General features: G+C 40.6%; 1 protein-coding gene across 5 annotated transcripts; it reads right to left on the bottom strand.

Moving 5' to 3' along the window:
• Positions 1-297: 297 nt before the first annotated feature.
• LOC135168249 (DNA-directed RNA polymerases I, II, and III subunit RPABC3) lies at positions 298-23,559 on the bottom strand. Of its 5 annotated transcripts, none has more exons than XR_010300015.1 (4): positions 11,983-12,384; positions 11,102-11,282; positions 3,041-9,579; positions 298-1,038 (listed from the first exon to the last, which is right to left on the bottom strand). XR_010300015.1 is itself a non-coding variant. In XM_064132246.1 (4 exons), exons 1-4 carry the CDS (start codon positions 23,486-23,488, stop codon positions 921-923), a joined length of 456 nt encoding a protein of 151 aa, XP_063988316.1. In that variant the 5' UTR covers positions 23,489-23,559; the 3' UTR covers positions 298-920. The 5 variants fall into 5 exon arrangements, 4 of the variants coding, with proteins under 4 accessions (XP_063988316.1, XP_063988315.1, XP_063988317.1 ...); XM_064132246.1 differs by lacking the exons at positions 3,041-9,579; positions 11,983-12,384 and adding exons at positions 14,432-14,515; positions 23,416-23,559; XM_064132245.1 differs by lacking the exons at positions 3,041-9,579; positions 11,983-12,384 and adding exons at positions 14,432-14,515; positions 16,707-17,829.
• Positions 23,560-23,591: the final 32 nt, after the last annotated feature.

The raw sequence follows: 23,591 nt of genomic DNA, 5'->3' as shown, positions 1-23,591 counted from the left end.
CGAAAAAATTGCATTCGACTGTCGATAGACAAATTCCATTCTTGCGCAGACGCTGTATTTTTTTTTTCGACTGGAAAGACCGGAAAATGGCGCGGGTCACCTTTGGCACGAGAGGTGTATATTTAGTCGACATAAAAAAATTCCAACACAAAAAGTTAAAGGATAAAATATTCCTGTATTTTTCAATTAGAGATTAATTTCTCGTCTAGAGGCTCTCCACAACTGCAGTTGGCCCTTGTCTCACCGACGTTGACCTTCGCGAATTCTTTGGGCGACTCCCAGATATTCTTTCAGACATTTATCAAAATATAAATTTGAAACTTTATTATTTATCGTACATTATCAATTCTCGATGGACAAATCCCATCGACTGACCCCCACCACAATGACGAGGGGCTAAATTGATTACAAATATTTATAAAAATTATTCCTCTCCCTCAGACCCATTTACAAAAATAAAATGGATTTTCACATCTCTCAGTTCTCCCAGTCATCTCCAAAGGTACTCATGGAATAAACAAATGTACAATTTATTTATAAAAACATCATTTACTTCCACAATCCCTCAAAAATACATGAATTCACTTGAAGACCTCAAACCCCCCGTGACATACGTCACCAAGGTACCATCCCCCTGGCAATTCCCATCAGAATTCCAAGGATTCATGAAACTTTAATCCATAAACTCATAACCAGGGCAAATCGATGTGATCACCACCTCTTCATTATTCTTTCTGAACGCAGCACATCGAATTGCCCTTGAAAAACGCCTTCTCATTTTTTATTATGAGCGATGCATTCGCAATGTCTGAAAACCCCACCAGCCTCTAAACTCCCATCTCCAATTCCCCCAGCCCGAGCACAAATCACCCCACCTCCCCCCAAAAATCACTGATAAATCCAACTCCGCCCAGATGACCCTAAAAGGCCAGTTTCTTCATTAACAGGTACATGTGCTGATCGATTTCAAAGCCATGAAGATTGTTGGCATCTCCCTGCAGCCTCATCAGCAATCCACCGAAGGACACGTACGCAGATCTGCAATAAGACACCAAAATATTATAATTCTGACACGAAAAAATTCAATTTCTCATAACAATCAACTGTTCACCGAAGGGGATCGACAATCAACGTTCGGATAAAGTGTCTCCAGCTCATGCAGCACTCACACACATCATAATGACAATAATCGAAATGTCTCGTTACTATTAGCCGTAAAATTATTGGAAATCATAATCTTGATCCTCTTCGATCACACGTACGTGTTGTAATCAGGAAAAAAAAATTGCAATTGACGAATGCGATGGCATTTATGACTTTTTTTTTTTATTTAGCATCACGAACGTGGTTGTGCTTAATGCGACCGTCGTAAATGCAGTGTCGATAGCGGTCGTGTTTTGGTTGGGAATCACACAACCAGCTAACCACACTGCCAGCACGCCGGTCGCCATTGAGGACCAAATAATCATCACTGTCAATCATCTTCAAGATTCACAACAGGACGGGCGGCTGTCACAACAGGTCCAGCGTATCAACATCACCTCCATCAGCTCTTCATTCTCTGATTGTGATCATAAGATTTATAGATTTATTTCTATCTGTCAAGTCACTGACAAAATTCGAATAACTTGACATAAGAGAGACGTTGCTGAGTAGTTATACTCGACTGATGGAACCAATTGGCATCCAATTGCAATCTTCGTATTCGTTTATTCTCGATGCCAGAATTTGGCCTTCCGGTTCACCTGCCAACCGGTGAATCTTCCACGTTTGATTGGCGAGCCCAACTCGATTTATTTTTGTCTGTCTGTCGTCCTCGGATGGTACCATCATCGTGAGGAAGATTCATCAAGTGTTTAAAGAAGAGAAATTTAATTCAGAATTAAGATAAATTACACAAATTAATTCTATACTGACTAGCAACTGGGAATTAAGGCGAAGAATGAGAATCGAGATTGGAGTCAATTGTGACAATGAAATGATTGATATTCTACCGGGACCCCAGGCCCCAAATACTCTGCATTTCAGGAAGAAAAGAAAAACACCGAATCTTCAACTCTGAGATTTTCAACTTCACGTTTATTATCTCCATAAAAATCGTTGATCTAATTATTTTTTTTCAGCACCCGATTGAGCCAAAATTATCGGCAAATAATCGTCGATAATTTCCATCGATACCCAAGCATTGACATACACAAAAGCGGGTGAAATGAAATGATAGAGATTGATCACATGAGCTTTATTATTATTACATAATCACAGTAGAGTTGCCAACATCAACTGCATTCCCAGCTGTTTCATCCTGTCGACTCACAATCCAAAGACCAGAATTCTCCACGATCGAGGAACTACCGTAAAACCTATGATTTCGCGTTAACAAAAATATTCTTAAACCTAAATTAAAAATGACAAAACAAGAGAACAGATTTTAATGAAAAAAAAAATGCCTCGTTGAAAGCATAAATCGCTAATGAGAGCAATGACAAATAAGCCATGGCCTTGAGCAGGTTGAAAGCTTACTCGACAGCGATACAAAACTCCTGGGGAAAGTGATTGGCAATAGTTCTAGGGGGGTTGGGGGGGAGGGGGTGGTGGAGGAAGAGAGGGGAAGGTGACAAGGACGATTCCCCTCGCAGATCGGATCCCAGTGAGGGAAAAAGGAAAATAGGGATCAACTCCTCAGAGGTGGGGAATTGATGTGCCTCAAGTCAGACGCGATTGCAAAACGGTGACGATGACAGAAGAGATGTCGTACCAGATAGTGCATTTACAGTATTCAGGGCCCGTGTAAACGCGCATCTGGCACGAGCCCCAACTGCCCCAACATTTCCAATAAAATTATTTCTCTCCATTCAATCTCTCTCACATCGCTAATGACAGTGTAATTTAGCTTCCGGTAGTGCACTCCCACGTTACAACCTCGTACTCAATTCATCCTGACTAGAACTAAAATTAAACAAATATATTATTTAATAAAACCACTGAAGTTATCAACTACAACCGCTCCTAATCACTGAATTACATATTTTTTTTCACTGACATGTTCAATGTCAAAGAAACACGATCAGCTGTTCCATTGAGACGACAAACGCGTAGTCAGCTGATCGCCGGTTGCTGACTGCTGGTGATATTTAATTTTGTTTTCGTTGAATTAATTTGCGAACAATTTTACCGCACCTCGAGAAACGATTATTAACCTTTAAATAACGACTGACGATATCGCGAATTATTTTAACGATTTGGGGTATTTTATTGAGCCCTCGGGTGGATTAAAATCTCGTGGACTATCGGCCTGTACTAAATACTCGTCTATTCCCACCCAATAATCGTTGACCGCGACTCAGTTGCGCCCAGGGCTCGGTAAAAAGAGAACGAGACACATCCTCGATGCACTAATAATAGACAACGTATTGCAGTCTCTCTCGTGTTCCCTCCTAATACCCCTCCTTAAACAGTCGGTAACACCTCACCCCGCGTGTCATTTATATGCACTATCCCCTCTCAAATGAGTCTACAACCTCGATTAACTCGTGCCAGTGGCTGGTAAAATGGCCGATTTTAACTCGTATTTAATATCTACCACCGAGTAAATATTCACCGATTTTTTTTTCTTTTTTTTTTTCAATTCAACAAATATTTTTCAATCAATTCCCTCCCCTCCTCGGCGCCCCGGGAACGTATCATCGTTTAACCACTCGTTCACTTGCTCCCCCGGCGATTGATCGTCGATTCAGTCATTTTGTTAATTAATCGCACGTTCGCTTTATCATCTGTTTTTCTAGTTTATGTTCGGTTTTAATTTGAGGAGACCGCGAACGTCCCAACAACACGACGGCTGGGTGAGTACTAGTTGGTCTAGCAATAGCTAGGAATGAGTTAAAACCGAGAGTTGTTACGCTCCCGGGGAAGTGTACCCACCAGTCCGTCGGTGGGTGCTAACCCGCGTTATATGTGTTGGAGTGAAAAAAAGAAAAAAAAAACTGGAGGACTCGTGGGGAAGAGGAACGCGACGCAATGCTCGTTACACTGTGACGATTCGTGTGAGAGACGGAGTTGAAGAAGAAGAACAAGGAGATTATTACACAATCGACGTTTATACGACGAGACCAGAGCTACGCCAAGTATATACCGACGGTCTGCCGTGGTGCACTGACGGAGCGCTTTTCGCGGATTTTTTTTTTTTGGTTTTTTGGGATCTCGCGGGGAATCGAGTGATCCGGCGGATGATTTTAATTCTTTTTCCCTTGCGGGGAGATTTTTGACGATTTTAACGTCGGATGAACTCGTCGCCGAGTGGATTAAGAACGACTGAGGTACTGGGGGGTTTACTTTTCTATATATAATGGCATTCGTGTATAATTGGAGGTGGGATCCACGTGTCGAGGACGAAATTGTGATGGCGTGCCAAAAGGAAATCAAGGGAGATGCAATCGGACTCATTTTTCGTCTGACTTGGGATCTTTTGGGGATTTTGATGGAATGAAATTTTGGGGAAAAATTTGGACTTACGAGGGGGAAACGCAGCATGAAATGACAATCAACCAATTTTTCGCAGAAATTTTGGACTCCAGAGATTAATTTTCGCGTTTAATAAACTTCGTTCATGCTCGCGCCCTCTGGAGGTCCAATTTAAATCCAAAATTTCTTTCGGTGTTTTTCTGGCGTGAAAATTTTCTGGGATTTTTCGTGGTGGATGTGACGACCTCCTCGAGGGGCCACGACGATGATCGGGTGATTTTCTCGTGTCCTTGTCATACCGCACGTGTCCTCGTCGGACATGACACAATCGTTTGACTGATCGGTATGGAAATATGGGCGGCGGGAAGTGAGAGGAAAATTATGAAGAAAAGGGGATTTTTTTTTTGGGTTCGGGTGTCCCGTAATTGGTGGATGTTGTGGTGAACGATGCACCGGGTTTTTTCAATGACGAAAATACATCGGGGATGGCCTAACGAGGGCTTGCGTAACAGAACCATCTATGCTTGGCCCGACTAACGATTACGTTCCGACGAGAGGCGTACGAGAATGTGTCCTTGTTTTTCACTTGCAAACGGCCGACTTCGTGGACGACCCGGAAAACTTGCTGATCCAGCATGCACGCGTGTTGGATGACTCACATGAGCTACTTCACGCGGGGAACGTCAATTAATTTAGGTTGTGGCTTCGAAATGAAGAGCCTTGAATTTTTCGGAGATTTTTTTTCCGACGATCGAGGGGCTCCCGGAGTGTTCGGAGTGATTTTCCAGGATTTTTTCAAATAACATCATTATATTATGTATAATATAATGATAATATGGAATGAAAACACGGTAAATTATTCAAGATAATTTTATTGAATAATTTTCGTGGGAATTAATTATTGGAAATGGGGAATTAATGAAGATTTTGGGCGATCGTAGGGAACATCACGACATTTTTGACGGGTTCAATAGGAAGATGAATTAACAATCAGGAAATCTTCATTAAAATGAGAAATTAATAAACAAAATTTAACCCACAAAACATTTTCACATAAAAACTTTACCACTCCCATTACTCCACATCAATTCATCAAGAAAAATCAGTCACGATCGTAATTTTTACCGCCCGATAACGAAAATGAGCCTCGATACCCCGGAGGTTCACAAACAAATCGTGGAATCACCAATTACGGAGTAACAATTTTTAAACGATGAAAAATGATCAGCAAATCGCGATCTCCCGAGTTATTTAATTTCGTTGAAGTTTAATTTAAACTTTTGGATCAGGAATACCTCTGACAAGACAAATTTCCTCATCGTCAGGGCTGCCAACATTGGCAAAACCGAGAATTATTTTTTCAATGCAAATTGTCGCAGGGGGGGGGTGGGAGGGAGGCGAGGGGGGCAACCGTTGCTCGTCAAAAAATGTCCATCACAGCCGGCCCTGAGTGTACGACTATCGACAAATTGCGTAATCAATTTCCTAGTGGCCTGCTCTCACAGTTATGCATGTGCATACGTGTCAGAGTGGTTTTCACGATCATCGAGTACATGTACAATGTGTGACGTAAATGTATGACGTGTTTTAACAATTTATAACTCCATAATCAATGAAAAAAAACGGTAAAAAAATGAATTAAAACGTGAGGAGTTGAGACGAAAGTAGAAAATATTTAAAAAAATACTTTTTCCCGCCGTATGTCGGTTTCGAGAGGGGAGGACCTTACGGAGGAACCGGAAGACCCTCAATTTTTCAAAATAAATGCAAAATATTCCGCGACCTTGACCAGCCTCTGCAGCTCATGAAAATTCGTTCGTGTGTAACCGCCGATAACTCCTGACCGAACGATGCGATTGGGACGGGTCAGGTGTCATTTCAAAGAGCGAAAAAATATCTTGAAAGTGAAAAAAAAATTGAAAATTTTCACTCAGCCGTTTTTGAGTTATTGGAAATTGAAAGGGGCGGTCGATTTCACGGCTCGTGTGGAGGTGCCATTTTTATTGAATGAATACGATAAAATAACACATATGCAGCGCCACATGAAGCTGAAGCGAAAATAAATATTTTTGCGATGAACTTGAAGCGAAATAGCATCAACAACAGTGGTAATTAAACTTCCGAAACTCCCAGACTCGTCGTCACGTAACAGAATAGCCGCCAATGTCAGGGCTGTTCGAGGGCGAAATTTTCCGCATTTAGACGTTAAACTAAAATAAATTCAGGTCGAGTAAAATAATTTATGCATCGATTCACTAAACACTCGATCGATCATTTCCCCCAAACAAATAAATTCAGAATAATAACAAAATTTTGTAGGAAAAAATAATCCTCAATAATTGTTCCTTGAATTATCAAGACAATGGACATTTTTACCTGCGATTTATCGTAAATTTCCTCACGATAACAAAATTCTCTCTAATCCCAATAAACATTATTAAATACGTGAGATTCAATTATTACCGCGCGTCAGTGTAATCACCAGGATATCAAAACCAGGACATATTCCTTCCTCTCTCAATGAAGGATAACAACAGCTCCGCCATGACGATATTCCCGGTGACGTCAATGAAAAGCACTCGGTTACCACCGCTCTCCCAGGGGCACTTTTCGCGCAAACTCATTTACCCCTCTGTCCCATGCACTCAGAATTTTAAAGCCATAATGTCATTCAATGATTCTTGAGAGATGAAAGCGCTCCAACACTCACCCTTCAAGCAAAATTTTCCGGAAAAAATTCCGGCTCTCGATAAAATTTCCCAATCCCCCCTCCCACCCCCCCAGCCACCACCCACCGCCGCCCGACCATTTCAGTGGCTCCAGGAATTTTTAAAAAAATATTAAAAACCAATTTTCTTCCACTGATGCACCTGATGCTTGTCATTGCAATCGCGTCTGAATGTTGGACTAATGGCACTAGTGAATAGTACGGCAACAGGATGGGAAATGTAGTGGGGGGTTACGGTAGGACGAAAGGAGAAAAGGGTGACGGGACACACTCGGGTGTACTTCGGGCAACAGGATGACCCAGTTTTGAGGAAGCCAGAGGTCTTCGGATATCCTAGTTACCTCAGCCCCTCCAGCACGCCTGACCTTTCCCCAGAGTCGACAATGGGGGGGTACAATGTTGCTGTGAATCCTCGATTTCCCCTTCGGGGGTTTTAACATCAGCGGGGGGGGAATAGGGCGCTGGGCTCCCAGTGAGTGCATCCAGGTGAGCGCTGTGATACGGTGAGATAACTGGGTCATGCCCAGAGGAATGCTCAGAAGGTGGGAGCAAGGTCGAATTCGTCGTCAGTTGGTGCAGGAGAAATGTAGGATTTTTATGGTATTCTGGGGAGATTTTTAATCCGGTGGAAAATGAGGGATGAAAATTGAATAATAAAATTCAGGGTGACAGGTTAACGATCAATTTTTCAAGTAGTAAATTAAATTATTAGGGAAAATGGACTGAGTAGTTGATGGGAATAATTGTAACACTGGGGGAGATTAAAATTTGGGGACTGAAAGTCCAGCAGAAAAAAGGAGGAAGTGAATTGAAAATTCTATTGGATTTTTTGAGAAAATTCTATTGACTTTTCTGGTTTCAGTGGTTTCCGGATCGTGAGCCCATTTTTTGGTAGGAAAAATGAAAGTTAATGAAGAAAATAGAATAATCTGTAAGGAAATATATTTTTCAATAGAATTTCAATGAAATTTCTCAATAGAATTTTCCAAAAATTCATAGGAAATTCAATAAAAACATCTGGAGAATTCCAGATATAAATTTTCCACCTAAGAAAGTCGATAACACTGAGAATTCAATGGATTTCAATAATTAATGAATATTAAATGAATTATTGTATGAATTATCGTATGAAAATTGATGGAGAACCAGAAAAAGACAGTAATTCCAGCGGAAATCAACCAAAATATTATTCCCCTGAATTATTGTCTTTTGCGGTGGATTTTTACATAACGAAAGACGTTATTAGAACACTAATGGAGAATTTCATTCCGCATTTAAAGCGTAAATTCCTGACCAGTTGAATTTCTCCATAATCCACCGTCACGCCTGACCAAACCAGGCAACTACTACTTCTCCAAACCCCACCCACCCCTCTATCGCATAATCCACAGCGACGTGAGCTTTCCCATAAATTCATCTGCTTCATTTCCATGGAAGCCATCAACTGAACCCAGTAATTTCCAAAGCCTCGGAGTTACCTCGCATAGTGACGTGAAACGAGCCCCAATGGAATGGAGATGAATAAAAATGAGTGATTAGATGAGCGGTTGAAGAGCGTTTAATAATAAAATGATTACAGTCATTGATACGAAACATGATATGAAATAATTCATGAAAACAGTAGTATATTGTGCATAAATTATGAAAATATCATTCAATGGGCTATTCCAGTTACTTCACTCGATGACACTGCACTGTTGAAAAATTAAAGTAAAATTGTTGACTAACAAATTCAAATATTTACAATTTATAAAAAAAATTGTCCTTCGCATACATCTCATCGTTTTAACAACAGGTTAATTATGGATATAATTTCAAAAATTACGAAAATTCTGGAAATCATCTATTTTAATGTCTTTAGGAGGAAGTGAGTTTGAAAATTAAGTTTGATGAATAAAGAAATTAATTCAATGAATCAGCTGTTATTTGGAAAAAATTAATTTGTCTCCCAAATATTGTTTTCTGAACGTGGAATATTATTCGGAGTATTTTCATGTCTTCCACCGACGTAAAAACAAATTGTCTACTTTGTTCCACTGTTTCTTGAATGTCCAATAATTCCCAACAGTCTGACGTCTCTCATTACCGACGTCTGACCGACAATCGACTGTAACCCATCGAAAATCCATTTCCATCAAATAATCGATGACTTGTCGCCGTAAAATCGACATCTTCAGAGCAATAATTCCATATTCCAGTCTCCAGAAAAATCCTGAAAGCTCTTATCATCCTTTTTCTCCCCCATCGACGAAATAATTCCATAAACTCTTCTCAAGGATCTCCGGTCTCCCCTTTTATGACTCCACCACAAACACTCGTTGCTGCGGTCCCCGATATCCATCACTCCATCATCAGCCTCTCAATTCCAGCCTCATCATCATTGCGGTGACGCCCTGTGCAGAATTCATAGCGATGTCCAATCAAAAGACAGTCATACGATAAAAAAAAAATTTTTTTTCTCGTAATTGTTGATTAGTCCGCCGGTACGAGCGAACAAACGTCGACAACGCCCTCATAAAACTGAGATACCACCAGCTGTGTTCACTCACTTCTTTATCAACAGAGCGAACCCAGAGTGGATCCCTGTTCTACGAGGGCTAGCACCTGAATTCACATCACCCTTCGTCGGTGCAGTCTCCCATTTCCGTATAAAATTCCATTTCCGATGATTTTTCCAGCGAATTTCCTCTCCAACACTCCAGGTGCCGCAAAAAAAAATTCACAAAAATTCTGTCCCCCTTGTCAACGTCACAATCCTCCAAGGATTTTCCAGCGATTTCTATCCAGTTGCTATCGTCGATTTTTTACCATTCGAATGATCGATTTCTCGCCCATTTCGATGGCTCACCAGGTTCTTAATTATTTTTTTTCCATCTCCACGCACCGAAAATTGAACTCGAGTAAACCGTGAGTCGGTAATAAAGGAGACATTGATTCACTGATTGTTCAACACACCGGGTGATTTAAAATTTTGAAAAACTTCCGACTTCCGCCCCCACATTCGATAATAGCCTTCACACAAAATGACAATCAATCGTCGTTTATGACGGACAGGGGCATGAGAAATGCGCATGAACCGGGGGCTTTTAGCCCCCTCCCCCACCATCGAAAGGCAGATGTATTCGTCCAATTTTCACTGAACCGAAAATTAAATTTCCTCCCCTCCCGCCCCTCTGGATTATTCCATTTGCCATTCGACTCCTTTTCATCGGGTCGCATACGACTGGAATAGATTGATGGCAATCCCAGGACGATAAAAAAAAAACGTTTTCGCAATTACATCTGATAATTGCAGAGTGACTCGCATAAAAATCTATATTGAGTATTGATCCTGTCTTTCGTGACATACATTCGTTATGTGATAGAAAAAAAAATAAACAGCGTCGGGGATGCTTCCAGCAATGCATTGGAAGAGATCGTGATAAATCGGGGTGCAACCGGGCCTGAGAACTTTATCCGAAACGTTGATGCAGGGAGAGAGAGAAAAATACAAGTGATTTAGGGGTTGGGGGGTTGATTGATTGAACACTTCGGAATGTTTGATTAATTTTAATTATAAAAAAACAATAGATTGAAGAGCTGAAGTAAATTATTTTGAAGAGACGATTTTTTTTATTTATCTGATGATGTTTTTACAAGAAATGTCTTTACTTTTTTTTATTTCTAAATATTTTAGGGGTAGTATTTGCCCCGGGGGTCAAATAGAGATGTCCAAGGGTTCTAAATCTTTAAATATATTTTTATCTAAATAATTTGGGATTTTCTTATGAAATGATTTTTTTATTGAATGTTAACCCTTCGGGAGAAATTCTCGTTTTTATTCTCAATTCTCCCCACAAATTTATTGCATTTTTCTCTCCCTGCGAGGGGGGGTAATCGAAGTAAGTGATTATAGTAACTGATATATTTACTCACAGTCTTGTGCTCGGTTCGTTGCTGGCCTCGTCACCCTCGATGCGATACACCTTTCCAGACATGACATATTCAAAGCTGTCAGCACGTGAGCCACCCTCTTGCTCAATTGCCGTCCAATCCCCACCGTCTGGATATCCATCCTCCCTCAGGGTGGTCGCAAGGACCAGGCGAAATTTGTCACCTGAAAAAATAAAAAAAAAAATTCAAACATTCAGATCTTCCAAAAAATTAATCTCACATCACGTTCCACTCAGTTTTACCACTCGCTGTCTCTGGAGAGCGGCCAGTGTTGGCATTCGCGAGAGATAACGATACTTCGAATTTTAAGAATAATAATTAAAATATTTTTACACTGCAGAGAGCGATAACAATGATAATTTCCGTTTAGTGTGAGAATTTCAGTTCCATTCGTCGTTTTTTTTTCCTGCGTTATCCCGATAACTGACGGAAAAAAACTTGAAAATTAATTTTTTCGTTTCAAAAAATCCTAATTAATTATTAAGTCGTCCTGATGCGATGAATTTGCAGGAAATTTTAATTTTAAAAAATTGTTTTAATTGTCCCATCATCGTAAATCGCGGAATTTACAGAAAATTTGGATTTCAAAACTAAAAAATATTAAAATATATTTCTCTCGACGAGGAAATCGTCTCTCCGATAACAACATCGAAATCCACCGACATTCATGTACATTCCAATTCCCGAATTCATGACGCAATAGTCTATAAATACCCCCAAGAATTTCGCATTCAAATAATTCTCATGACTCCGTAAAATCGGAAATGCAGATCTCCCCCACCTCGACCCCCCCTAAATCCCCAATTCCCCTCATCAACCGACATTTTTCCCATAATCTCCAATTAATCAACCCACCGCGATACCTCGAACATCGTCTCCAAGAATCCCCAAGTGCCAGGGGCAGCTCTGAATTACGCAGTTGCCCCTGTCGACCCAAAATGGCGGACCATTTCTGATTGAATTACACGGAAAATCAGCCACTTGATTCAATAATTCCGCGGCGATGCTCCACCGCAACTTGACCCGCTCCCCCCCCCCCCACCCGCGGCTCCCCAAAAAAATCCCCCAAAAAATTCCAGTCCACCATTTTTCACCTAAAAATTTTTTTTTATTTAATCCCCCGATAATCCGCTGAATTCCTCGACCGAGAGGAAACCCGAGTACATCAGAATCTCGAAAATTAGCCAGAGCATACGACGCAGTTTGATGTACACCCGTGCGTCGTCGCCGGTCTCCCATTTATCCCCACCTCCATAAAACTCGCTCTTCACCTTCACCTCTACAACGGCATCCTGCCTCTCACTCACTCACACGAAACACCAGTCGTCTGGACCGAAATTGCCCGAACGTGAGCGACAACATCGAGCTATCGATCGTCCACTGTACCAACTATTCGATTTAAAGGACGGTACGACCTTGGTAACCACACCACCTCATTCTCCTCCTGGCCCCCTTCGACACCTCCCCCCCCGACCCCACCCCTGTCCCACCCCACCCCTATCATTTCTATGTATGTCACAGGTTGCGATATATATTTTTTTTCACATCGATAATACACCGCATAATCGTTTCTCCCCGTTGGAAGCGCCAAAAGCTCCACTTCCGGTGTTTGACGTCGTATTTAAGTAAAACCGGTTTATCCCCACATCACTGGCGATCGTCTCAGTAATAATTAAATAATTTTAAAAAATCTGTAAAATCAATAACACCAATTTCACCCCCTCACACCTTCGCGAGCACCTTAAATCGCATTTCCGCTTTGATTTTTTAAATTAAACCCCATTTAAAACTCCATAAATAAATAAATAAAATAATTTGATAAATTTATTCGGTCGTCTAGGGGTGGCTTTCCCCATCATCTCTCTCCTCCCCCCTCCCGTTTCCCCTATCCCTCCAGGAATTCGAAAACCAAAAATCCCATTAACGTATATCGATTGAATAAGGGATGAAGTAACACTTCGACTCACATTATCGCGATGATTAAAAATCTGTGCGAACGAGTTTTCTCAGTTGGCCCGGAGCAAGTCCCCCGCCAACCAACACACCAGGCTTGTCGTGCCAGCATTGACCTTGGCATTGAACTTGTCGGTAAAGCGGGAGTTGAGAAGAGGACCGCGCAGTGGCACGAGTGGTTTGAAGCCGATTGGATGAGGAGGGGATGATGTGTAACGGGGTGGGATAGATGGGGGACAGGGTGGTGTGCGGTGTTGAGGATTGTGAATTTTTGTGGTGGGGGGGGGGGAAAAGGGTTGCGTCATCTCGCGCAAGCCTGAAAATCGCCACGCGTCAATACAGCGGCCTAGCCCACCGACTCCATAACCTTCGCCTACTCAAGGGGGAGGTAGGGTGAAGGGGGAGGGCTCGATAAGACAATGGATTCATTTTATTCGTGATTCTCGAGCAAGTGAAAATTCAATTTTCCGGGGGGTAATTGGTTCTCAGGGTGATTATGAAACGATGAAACAGGTGCTTTTGCAATGAAGAGTAAAATTAAATTCATTTTAATTTTTGGGGGATGGGCGGTGTGGTAAGAGGGGGAGGGATGAATCGATAATGGGGGTTTATATTTTTGTTGTCTCGATGTTTGAGATGAAATACCGGATTTGTATGAATGAAGAAGAGGGAAGAAACTGGGTCGAAGGGGTCCAGAGCATTCGGTGAGAACGGTAATGGCAGAAGGGGGGGAGGGTAGGGGGAGGAGGGTGAGGGGCTGCAAGGGTGGCACCTGCTACGTTGCAAAAACTGGGCGAATAAAAAATACTGGAAAATGTACATTTGGTTGGGGAGAAGTGGTGATGAGTGTGAATTCAAGATGTGGTATGGGCGCATTGAGGGCTGACCTTGAACGGGTGAATCTACTTGCATTTGAATATCCGGAGAGGGAGATGTTCTCTATTTTCAGTGAGTGTTAACTCATTGCGGTTTTGTTTGTTTATATTTTATGAAGTAATCGCGTGTGTAGGAAAAACCGAGACATTGAGGATTATCGATTTACACATTTCCGTAATAAAAATCGTGGAATGTGGAATGTAAACAAATATGGCGATGAATTGGAAGTGTTTTTTGATGATTAAGGAGTCATTACGGTTCGATAATTGATTTAAAAAAAAGGCGGGAGGGTTAGGTGGGTTGAGAACTTTTTTATTCGAGTCTGGGACCTTGAGTAGTTGTTATCGAGTCAATAATTTATATTTATTTATTGCTAATGGAGTGGGACGTTACCGTAGAGAGACCAAAAATTGATAGAGATTCTTACGGTAAACAGACCCCCTCTCGGGGGTGTACAGTAATTTTAGTGATTATTGGACTCACCGAGTTCCATTGGGTACAACCAGCTGTTGATGTCCAGGATGAGGTCCATCTTGAAGGACTCGGACTCGCAGTGCAGCCGACTGACTGGAAATAAAATTAATTAAACATTAGTCTCGAGGGGTAATTACATACGTCGGTTGATTGTCGATTTTTTGTTCTCGTTGGGGTTTCATTCTATCGCTACGTGGACGTAAGATCAATTCAGACGGATAAACTCAGTCTCACCCCCGCATTATGGTGGTACAATTGGATTTTATCACTCCATGACTTCATCGATATTTAATTGAATAATAAATTGAAACGTGAGAGCGATAATTGACGATATTTATTTGTTTCTGGCATTTTCGGATGTTCGTAATGTCTCAAAAAATGGGGGAGACTCTCCCAAATGGTCGTAATCCCCCAAATAAATTCTTATTCAATTATCAACTTAAAATGCAACCCTCTAAAAGCCTCCCCAGAGCAGCCATATGTCGCGCCAATGAGCTTGAATTTCCCCAACTCCTAAGAGTTCCAGCACTCACCCATTGACAGCCATCGCCACCTCCTCGAGGATTAAAAATACTCAGCATCGGATTAATCGGTAAAACTTCCCTCCGAGCACTTGCCACGAAAAAAAAAAAAAAAAAACCTCCCTCAAAATATGAACGTCAACTGAACGAAACAGCACCGAGGGTGGCTCACAGCTGCCTCGAGAATCGTCGAGAGTCCTTTCCTCGGGATCCAGTCCTATCCCCACCCCTCTATCCAGTTATTCCCTCACCTACGCACTACCCTCCTACTTTAACCCTCCGGGCGAACGGGCACGCGCACCTCCCATCCCTCAACAAAACCCGATGGCCTCAGAATCTAATGCACTTAGTTCCACCATCACCGGCTTAATTCCCTCCAGCACGTGACGTATTCCATAAATATTCCTCTATTTGTTCATAAACAATATCCCAATAAACCCAAAACAAAAGAAAAATTATTACCAGAATTTTTCAATTCATTTTAATAAAATAATTCGATGGATTTGACGTATGAAAAAATTGCGATTTTATTTTTAAAAAATTTCTCATTTTGCTCTTATTTTTCCTTTATTTATTTATTTACTTATTTATTGGATTGTTCCTCGTCTTCTTTGCTTTACCTGAAGAAATATTAATTGCGAGGCGACGGGATGTGAGAAATTTAATATTCCGAGTGCCCGAGGGGTTGTCAAAGGGGAGGGAATTGCGCGCATGGGGTTTTATCAACTGCGCAATGACGCCTACCCCGATATCGACCAGTCGGCTGGGCTCTATAAATACTGAGCACCGGGGGCCCTCGCCTCAACCACCCACCCACCCTTACATTTTCATCCCCCTCACAGATATGGCTAACCCGCCTACGCTTTAAACTAGAAGAGAATGTCTGTGTTCTTGTGCTGTGAGGGGGTAGATGTATTTGGCTCGGTTATTCTCCCACCCGGACGCGCACCACTGCCAGGGGTGGAAAACCTTGACCTTCAAAAATATCGGGGGAAGGGGGATGCGCACCAGAGGGGGGTGGAATCTGGGGGAAGAAAGAGGGGGGGGGGAGAGACAGCCCAACCTTCGTTACAGCAACTTTACTGTTTTCGTTTGTTATCGGGGGAGGCGATGAGCTGGAGATCTGGGGTTTCGATTGATTTTTATTAGACAGGGGGGGGTTGGGGGGAGGGGGGATTATGGTATTGGCGGGTTTTCAAGTTTTTTTAGTGAAGGGGAATTTTTTTTTGGGAGATTCAAAGAGGTTTTTGAGGCGATTTTGAATTTTTGATTTTGTTTTGTGATTTTTTTGTTTATAAAAATTATTTTTGGACTTTGTTAATTTGTTTAATATTGTCTGATTTCTAGGAGAGAGAATTTCCTTTGAATTAAAAATTTTTAATTGCAAAAAATGGGGATTTTGACGCAGGTTGAGGGACAATTTGGAGGAGAGGAGGGTAAACCTGGTTTTAAAAATCAAAAATTCTAGGGAATTTTTATTAAAAGGTTTCACTTGAAGTCTCAACAATTTGCTGATATATTCCAAGAATATCTGTGTGGAGAATTAATTGTTTAATTTTATTATTAAATAAATTTAAAGACCCCTCAAACTTCTCGCAATTACCGCTCACATTTATCTTCCAAGAACATATGTTTTTTCATTAAAGTCCTCGTAGGTAAAATTCCCCCCTAGAATGACCCCTCATTAACTAACAATTTTATTTTCATCTTCAAAAGGAAATTGCAAGGAACCTTAGTGTTCCCGGGTGCCGCAGGCGTCTTACACTCCATAATTCCCGTCTCCAGTTGGTTCCATGCAGCATTGTGACTCCTCCTCACAGACAACTTTATTAACCCATTGACCGAAATTCCCCCAGACACGTTCCCAAATTTATTCCCCAGAATATAAGTCATCAACTGATATAACAATTTATTTATTCCAAACAAAAATCGTTGACTATCGAACGCACGAACGTTCGGTGGAATCCGATAGACCGCAAAAAACAGCCAAAATTCATTCGTTTTTAATAAATAATTCATTACATCAGCGTAAATTTATTTATCGTGTCAACATTTCCGTGTACATGTCTAGATATTTTTTTTATTCCAATAGAATTCTGGTTTTCACTGCGATTGACGCAAGTATCTCTCGGAAATGGCAAAAACATTGGAAAAATGCCAGCGTTTTAAGAAGTAACGGCATTGCCGGGGGCTAAAGAGGAAACTATCAATCAATGATTTCTCCATCTTCGAAATAAACCGGAGTGTTACATAACGAGACTAATAATTTGTGCCCCTGAAAACTCTTTGTTCTGTGTCACCAGTCACCGGATGAAAAAAATTCCCACTGAAGTCTAGAGAATCGAAAGAAAATTGTGGAAAGAAAAAAATTCGATAAAAACCTTTCCGAGTGAAATGAAGAAGTGGGGAATTTTGTAGAAGTGTCAGGGACACGGACAGATGAAATGTCATAAACAAATGTTAAAAAAAGTGCTGGGAAAATCCGGAATTCTCTTAAATAAATTATTTACTGCTATTGAGATAAATTTTATTGAAGTTCCGGGTGAACTTCAGCGTGTGGTTTTGTTTATTTGTCGATTTTAAGGTGACATGTCGTCTTTAGATGTTCGTTAACAATTAACGACGGTTGGAAATAACAAATTGCGACGAAAAACCGGCTACACTGACGCGAATTTAACTACTTGGCGCATTATGACGGCAGTGATTCATAATTGTACGTCAATATTAAAGTCTAAATATGAATGTCCTTCATTTTGGTATTCAATTGCACTGATATTATCGGGATAATTGTTTGGAATCGGTGTAATTTATTAACTTAATTTATTGCACGTGAAGAAATAAATTTTTGATGAGAATTGACGAACGATTTTTTCCGACTAAAAATTCTCAAACATTTGTTCTGTTATTACTAATTAAAATAACAATAAAGCAGTAGATATAACAAATAGTGCCATATCAACAAACAAATGTCATATAACTTATTCTCATTCTCCAATAAATTTACTCAAAAATTTCCATAGAATTAAAAACAAAATTGAACTGAAAAATAATAAAAAATTGATTGAAGAGAGAGTAGCCTCCGTTCTGCCCCGTTTTTCTCTATAAAATTACCCAATACTCCCTCCCAGTTGCGGTCTACAGGCGTCATTAACATTGATAAACTAATCGCGTAAAAAAAAAAAATTAAAAACCACAGAATTTTCGCAATCGTGTCCGGTGCGCAGCATCAAATCTTCAAAATAAACTCTCGCAATTTCCTGCCTCGATTAGAATAGAAACTGGCAGCTTCAGATATTCCCTTTCTTTCAAATCCCCCAGCTGTCGTGCAGACTGCATTTTCCAAGTACATGTATTCTCGTACTTCACGGGAAATAATTGCTGGTGGAATAAAAAAACTGCGCAATGCGTCGCTGGAATTCCGCGCGTTCAGATAAAAAAAAGGGCAGAAACAATTCTACAGTCGTCAATTAGGGATATTCAAGTACTTTGGTTATTTTTTTAATCGTGAAATTAAACTTTACAGGTGTGTGCGTGAAGTTCGATAATAAACTGTTGAAAAAAAAAATTTTTCAACTCCAAAGAAATAAGAATTTTCGCGAGAAAAATCGATCGCGTCGCAGCCGTTTAAAGATTTCATATTATTTTGTTACAGTGAATTATATTTGTTTTTAAATTTATTATACTTATCAATTGATTTTATCAATATTTTAGGGATTTGTTCAACTACAGAATCGTAAGAATAATATTTTTATAACAGAAAAATCGGTCTGGGAGACTCAGAACTCCCGTCTGTCTGTCACGCATGTTGAAAACCCGCATTCAATTATTCATTATCTCCTACAGCTGTCTCACTTCTTTTTCCAGTACCCCAGGAATATTATAAACATTCTCCACAAAAAAACACCACAAAACTCATTAAAAAACCGCGAGTGTACGAAATAATTTACGGAGTCTTCTAAAAAGAACGTCAAATGCCACTGTCCGGTACCGTAATTTTCCGTCCTCCTACGTCTGACCAATCTGTTCCCTTTCCACGCATTTTCCCGTCCTAAAACGTTCGAAATTCCTAAAAAAAAATAATTTTCTCCCCTCGTCCTAAAATGTACTATTTCCGCACTCGTAAAAAAATCTGTTATTTCGGTTTTTTTTATTATAAATCCAAAATAATGTTCCAGAGGAACAGAAAAATTATTCTTTAGAGATTATGATTATTTCTTTTTTAAAAAATTGTCCCTCGTCACAAGAAAATACCACAAATATGGGCACAAAAAATAGAGTACGTCGTCACATGCACGACGCTTGCGTAACATTTAATTCAAGTTCGCGTCGCACTGTTGAACGATAATTCATTCTTATCTCCATTACCGGGCGCAGTTGTGATCGTTCAAACGAGCCTCGTAACCAAGCAACGTAGTATATCGAAAGTTATTTTTTTTTTAATGTCTTTCTGCACTCATGAAATTCCCATTGTTAATTCGAAAAACACATTTGAAGAATGGAACGCAAAAATAGCGCGTCAACCGGAAAAAAAAATCTCTCGCCATCTTCGTCAGCCCGATAATTACCGATATTTTTCGTCATCGAGACATTTTTTTTCCTGCCAGTGTTCAATACATCGAGTTTATATTGGTAACCGAGAAACAAAGGAGCTTAATCTGCCCTCAACGAAACAAAAGCGAAAATAACGCTGACAGGAAAGAATTCATCAAATCGGTCTGGATGACTCAATCAATAAAAAAAATTGCCTGATGTTCACGTTTTGTACTTATCAACGGTTGCGACGTAACGTTTGAAAAATGTACACAAACGTTAATGCCAGCGATACCAATTCTGCGATATATTTTCCCGCAAAAGTCGCAATTTCCACAATAAATAAAGAAAAACGTCGAAATCGATTTCGACCGCATCTACAATCGACGATATCTCAGCACCTGACGATGCGATTCAATCGATTCAGGTCTTATTTCAAAGTCTGACAAAATATCTTCAAAATGAAAAAAAAATCCCCAATTTTCACTCTCCCATTCACCCCCTAACCCCCACCGATCCCGATCCATTCCTCCTCACCGATCGTCAAACCGTAAATTCAATTTTTATCAAACCCATTTTGCAGATCAATAATCCATCCCCCGGAATTCGCCTTTTCCGCGACTACTGCGTCTCCCCCGAGTCGCAAATGTCCCCAGTGACGTAGGCACAAGACATTTCGACCCGAAAAAAACGTAAATATAAATACTATAAATTTGGTACCTCGCAATCGTTGAATTTCCGATTTTTTTCATCGAGAGGTCGATCAATGCTCATCTCCTGGCACTTTTCCATCAATCCAACAACGTTATTTCATCGAAAGTCCATCGTCAATCGCAACATTCCTTGTCCCTCACCGACTGACTCGCTCCCCCGATGAAAATTATATTTCATGATTGATCAATCAAACTATTGATTTTATTATCTTTAATGAATGACGATAGATTTTACTCTGGCACTAGTGATACTGAATCCAGTTGGTTCGTCACTGATCGGCTTGGGAGACCGGCGAAAAAGCCGGCTGGCTATCCAACCGGGCTGATGGGGCGAGGGGTGGTTAGGGGGGTCAAGATGAGGTGGAGAGGGAGGGCGGGGAGGGAGGGAGGGTAGAGGCTGAAAAGGAGAGGGAGGGGTAGAGCACACAAGAAAGAGAGGAACGCGTGGAAGGCGAGAGAGTGGCCTGGGCTGCCTTGGCACTGACAGTGGCCCTCGCGCCTAGCAACACGAAGGCCAAACCCGCGATGTTAACGTCGAGGAAACCAGCCGGCTGAACGAATAGCCCCCTTTCTATCCCACTTGGTATATTCTAACTACAAAATTTTTTTTAACAGCCGACTGTACAGGCCCTTTTTTTGCGGAGTCGAAGGATGAAGAGGAGGGAATGAGTTTTTTGTATTGTGTATTTGGAGAGGAGAGAATTTTTTTTTAAAGAAAAAATTGATGGAATTTTTTTGGAAAAGACGTTGTTTGAATTTATTGATGGTAATTAGTATATTAGACCTCTGGATTTTTTTGCAAAAATTTGGGGAAAATGTTGAGGATTTCCTGGGCTTGAATTTTTATAAATTGAGTCGTAGAATGTATTTTAGGGTAAAAATTGCTGAAACTATTTTTATTTTCTATTTGGCTGAAAACAAATTATTCTTCTCTTTCAAATAACAAAATTCTTAAATCATAATTACAAAAAAATATATTATGATTAAAAAAAAAATCTTCCATCTAAAACTTATCCCACTCTCTAGTCTAATATTTTAATTAACAATTAAATCGGCTGCGATTCCAACAAAAATCTCTTCCCTACAAATTAATAATCAGTAATTGATTCCAAATTATTCCAAAAATACGATTGAAACATGGAATGAAAAATACGTGATAATTAATTTCATAATTAAATCCCGAAAAATTCCCTGAAAAATTTAGACTGCGCAACATCATCAAGAATAATTAAGAACATTCCCCAGCTCCATGGAGCCTCACCGTTACAGGATGGAGGTAAACGAATAGTGGAAGTACTCGACGTCAGTACCAAGGACCAACCGCATACATATACCGTGCAGCCTCTCCCGGGCGATGCATTATTAGTCCGGGCGAACATACCGGGTATTAAAAATCATGCAACTCCACGTACTGGCCAGCTCACTACGATGTTTCAAACCGAATCACCACGTCAACGAGTCTCCTCTATTCTCTCCCCTATCCCTTCTATTCTCAGTTTACCTTTTTGCCTTTCTACTCCAACCCCCTGACCATTCTAATGCAGAAACGCCAGCCGATCTGCCCCTCGCTTTGTCCATTGACAATAGTTAAAAAAAAAAAATGAAGAAGTTGAAGGGAAACAATAAGAAAGGGGTTACAGCCTCATATCGTTGGCCCAGTTTTTCCCACGTATTCAAATGATCGACATTCTCCTTTATTGAATGAACATTCGTCTTTTGTGATGATAAGGAATAGCTACAGTTATCGTTTGAAGGAGGGGCTGATGCACGGAAATAAATGTTTGGTAAAAATTATACCACGAGGGGGTGAAACAAAGGGCGATGTTTGGGTGAAAACCCAAATTTCGTTGAATTTTCTTCCCGAAAAATGTACGTAAAATTAATAAAAAACTTTCCACCAATCAATTGAAGAAATCTCGAGTTTTCCGCGCGACCTGCGCCAAATATTTCGCATTTCCTTGATTAAACTACACAATTAGACACCGACAGGAAATTTTCCATCACCTGGATAACAAAAAAAAGCCTATCCATGAAAATTGTCATTGCATCTCAGCTGAGATTTCATCCCAAGCGCGACCTTGAAGCCAAGCCTGACCTTGACCGTGTCACTCCCTACCCCGCACACCTTTTTCCAGCCCCTCTCCTGGTGAGCGTCATATTACGTACGCGACTGCGATGTTGCTTGGCGGTGCTGCGGGCATCGCTGCATCGACCGGGCCGCAGATTCGTCCCGTCCGTCCACCCTCCCCTCTCACCTCATCCCCCTTGCCAATCACCCTTTCACCCTCTCGCCATTCCTCATGGCCACAATACTCCTATGTACACGGATGGAAAGATTGTATCTGAGCCAGAGCTACTAAACGGATCCAGCTCGACTCGAGATATAACCAGACAAAATTTGTTCTGTGTTACGACTCCAAAAAAAATACCGATTTTTTTTTCTTGCAGCAAAGAGGAAAGTATTTTTGCGTTAATTGTCTTAAGACGTATCCAGACCGAGGGGGATGATCACGATTATCGAGGGATTAAAATTGAAAACAGGAGATTATATTAAAAAACACTGATTTACTTATATAAACAAATTCATCGCTTGAATTAGGACTTTACGTTGATAAATTTTGTATTAAACTAGATTCATCAGTTATTCAAATGAATAATGTCCTTGAATGTTAATTGACGTTTAATTGACTAGTTTACAGAAAGATTTAATCTGATTTTAAGGTTTTTAACAGGTGGTAATGATATCCCTAACGTGATTTTTCTTTTTCCTGTCAATAAATTTAGAAATAAAGTTCGTTTTCTATTTTCTAAAATGTGTTGATAACTCTATTCCCCCCCTGCCCCTACAATAAAAAAAGAACTGGTTTATCGTAGATGTTTACCTTCAAAATAATTCGTAATTCCCGCCCTCTACGACGAGACCCCACAACAGCAGTGGAACGACGATTTGTTTGGTTACTTTTGGGGGAACGATTATAAATATTTCTGTCTAAAAGTAGCGGTTAAAGTGGGCCCCTAAATTATTCAATTCAAGGTGACTACTTCTCGATTATTATCATAACTGACGCAGAGCTGTTATGCCATGTGCTTTGGGAAAATGGGACGAGTGCGTTGCCGGTGCGCCCAACGTGCTTCAGAGGGAATGCAATTAATCGTTTACAAATCGCCATTTTGTGATGCCATGCGGCACAATCGAATGATAAATTAATATTGAATATCAAAGACTCACCCCGATCGAATTTTTTCCCCTCAGGATCGATATCTTTGACGTTGAAAATATCCTCGAACAGCACACCCGCCATTTTAGCTTCAACTGGCGATACTAGCGACACTGCGGCCACCGGTGGAAGCTGTCAGCTGATTTGTTTTTGGCGGGAATTTTTAATTATATTTTTTAATATGAAA

The sequence above is a fragment of the Diachasmimorpha longicaudata genome, chromosome 12 (assembly GCF_034640455.1).
Source record: "Diachasmimorpha longicaudata isolate KC_UGA_2023 chromosome 12, iyDiaLong2, whole genome shotgun sequence".
NCBI classification, from domain to species: Eukaryota; Metazoa; Arthropoda; class Insecta; order Hymenoptera; family Braconidae; genus Diachasmimorpha; species Diachasmimorpha longicaudata.
The sequence above is the reverse complement of the archived record's forward strand: the minus strand, read 5'-3'. Positions and strand labels throughout refer to the sequence as shown.

Bases quoted from the DNA above. Each gene is read 5' to 3' on its own strand.
- LOC135168249 (XM_064132244.1), bottom strand. From the start codon at position 12,358: ATGGGAGACCGGCGACGACGCACGGGTGTACATCAAACTGCGTCGTAT. The intron at 11,283-11,982 runs GTATCGCGGTGG...TTATTTTTTCAG, and splicing joins TCTTGGAGACGATGTTCGAG to GTGACAAATTTCGCCTGGTC. The intron at 1,039-11,101 runs GTGAGTAAATAT...GTCTTATTGCAG, and splicing joins AACGAACCGAGCACAAGACT to ATCTGCGTACGTGTCCTTCG.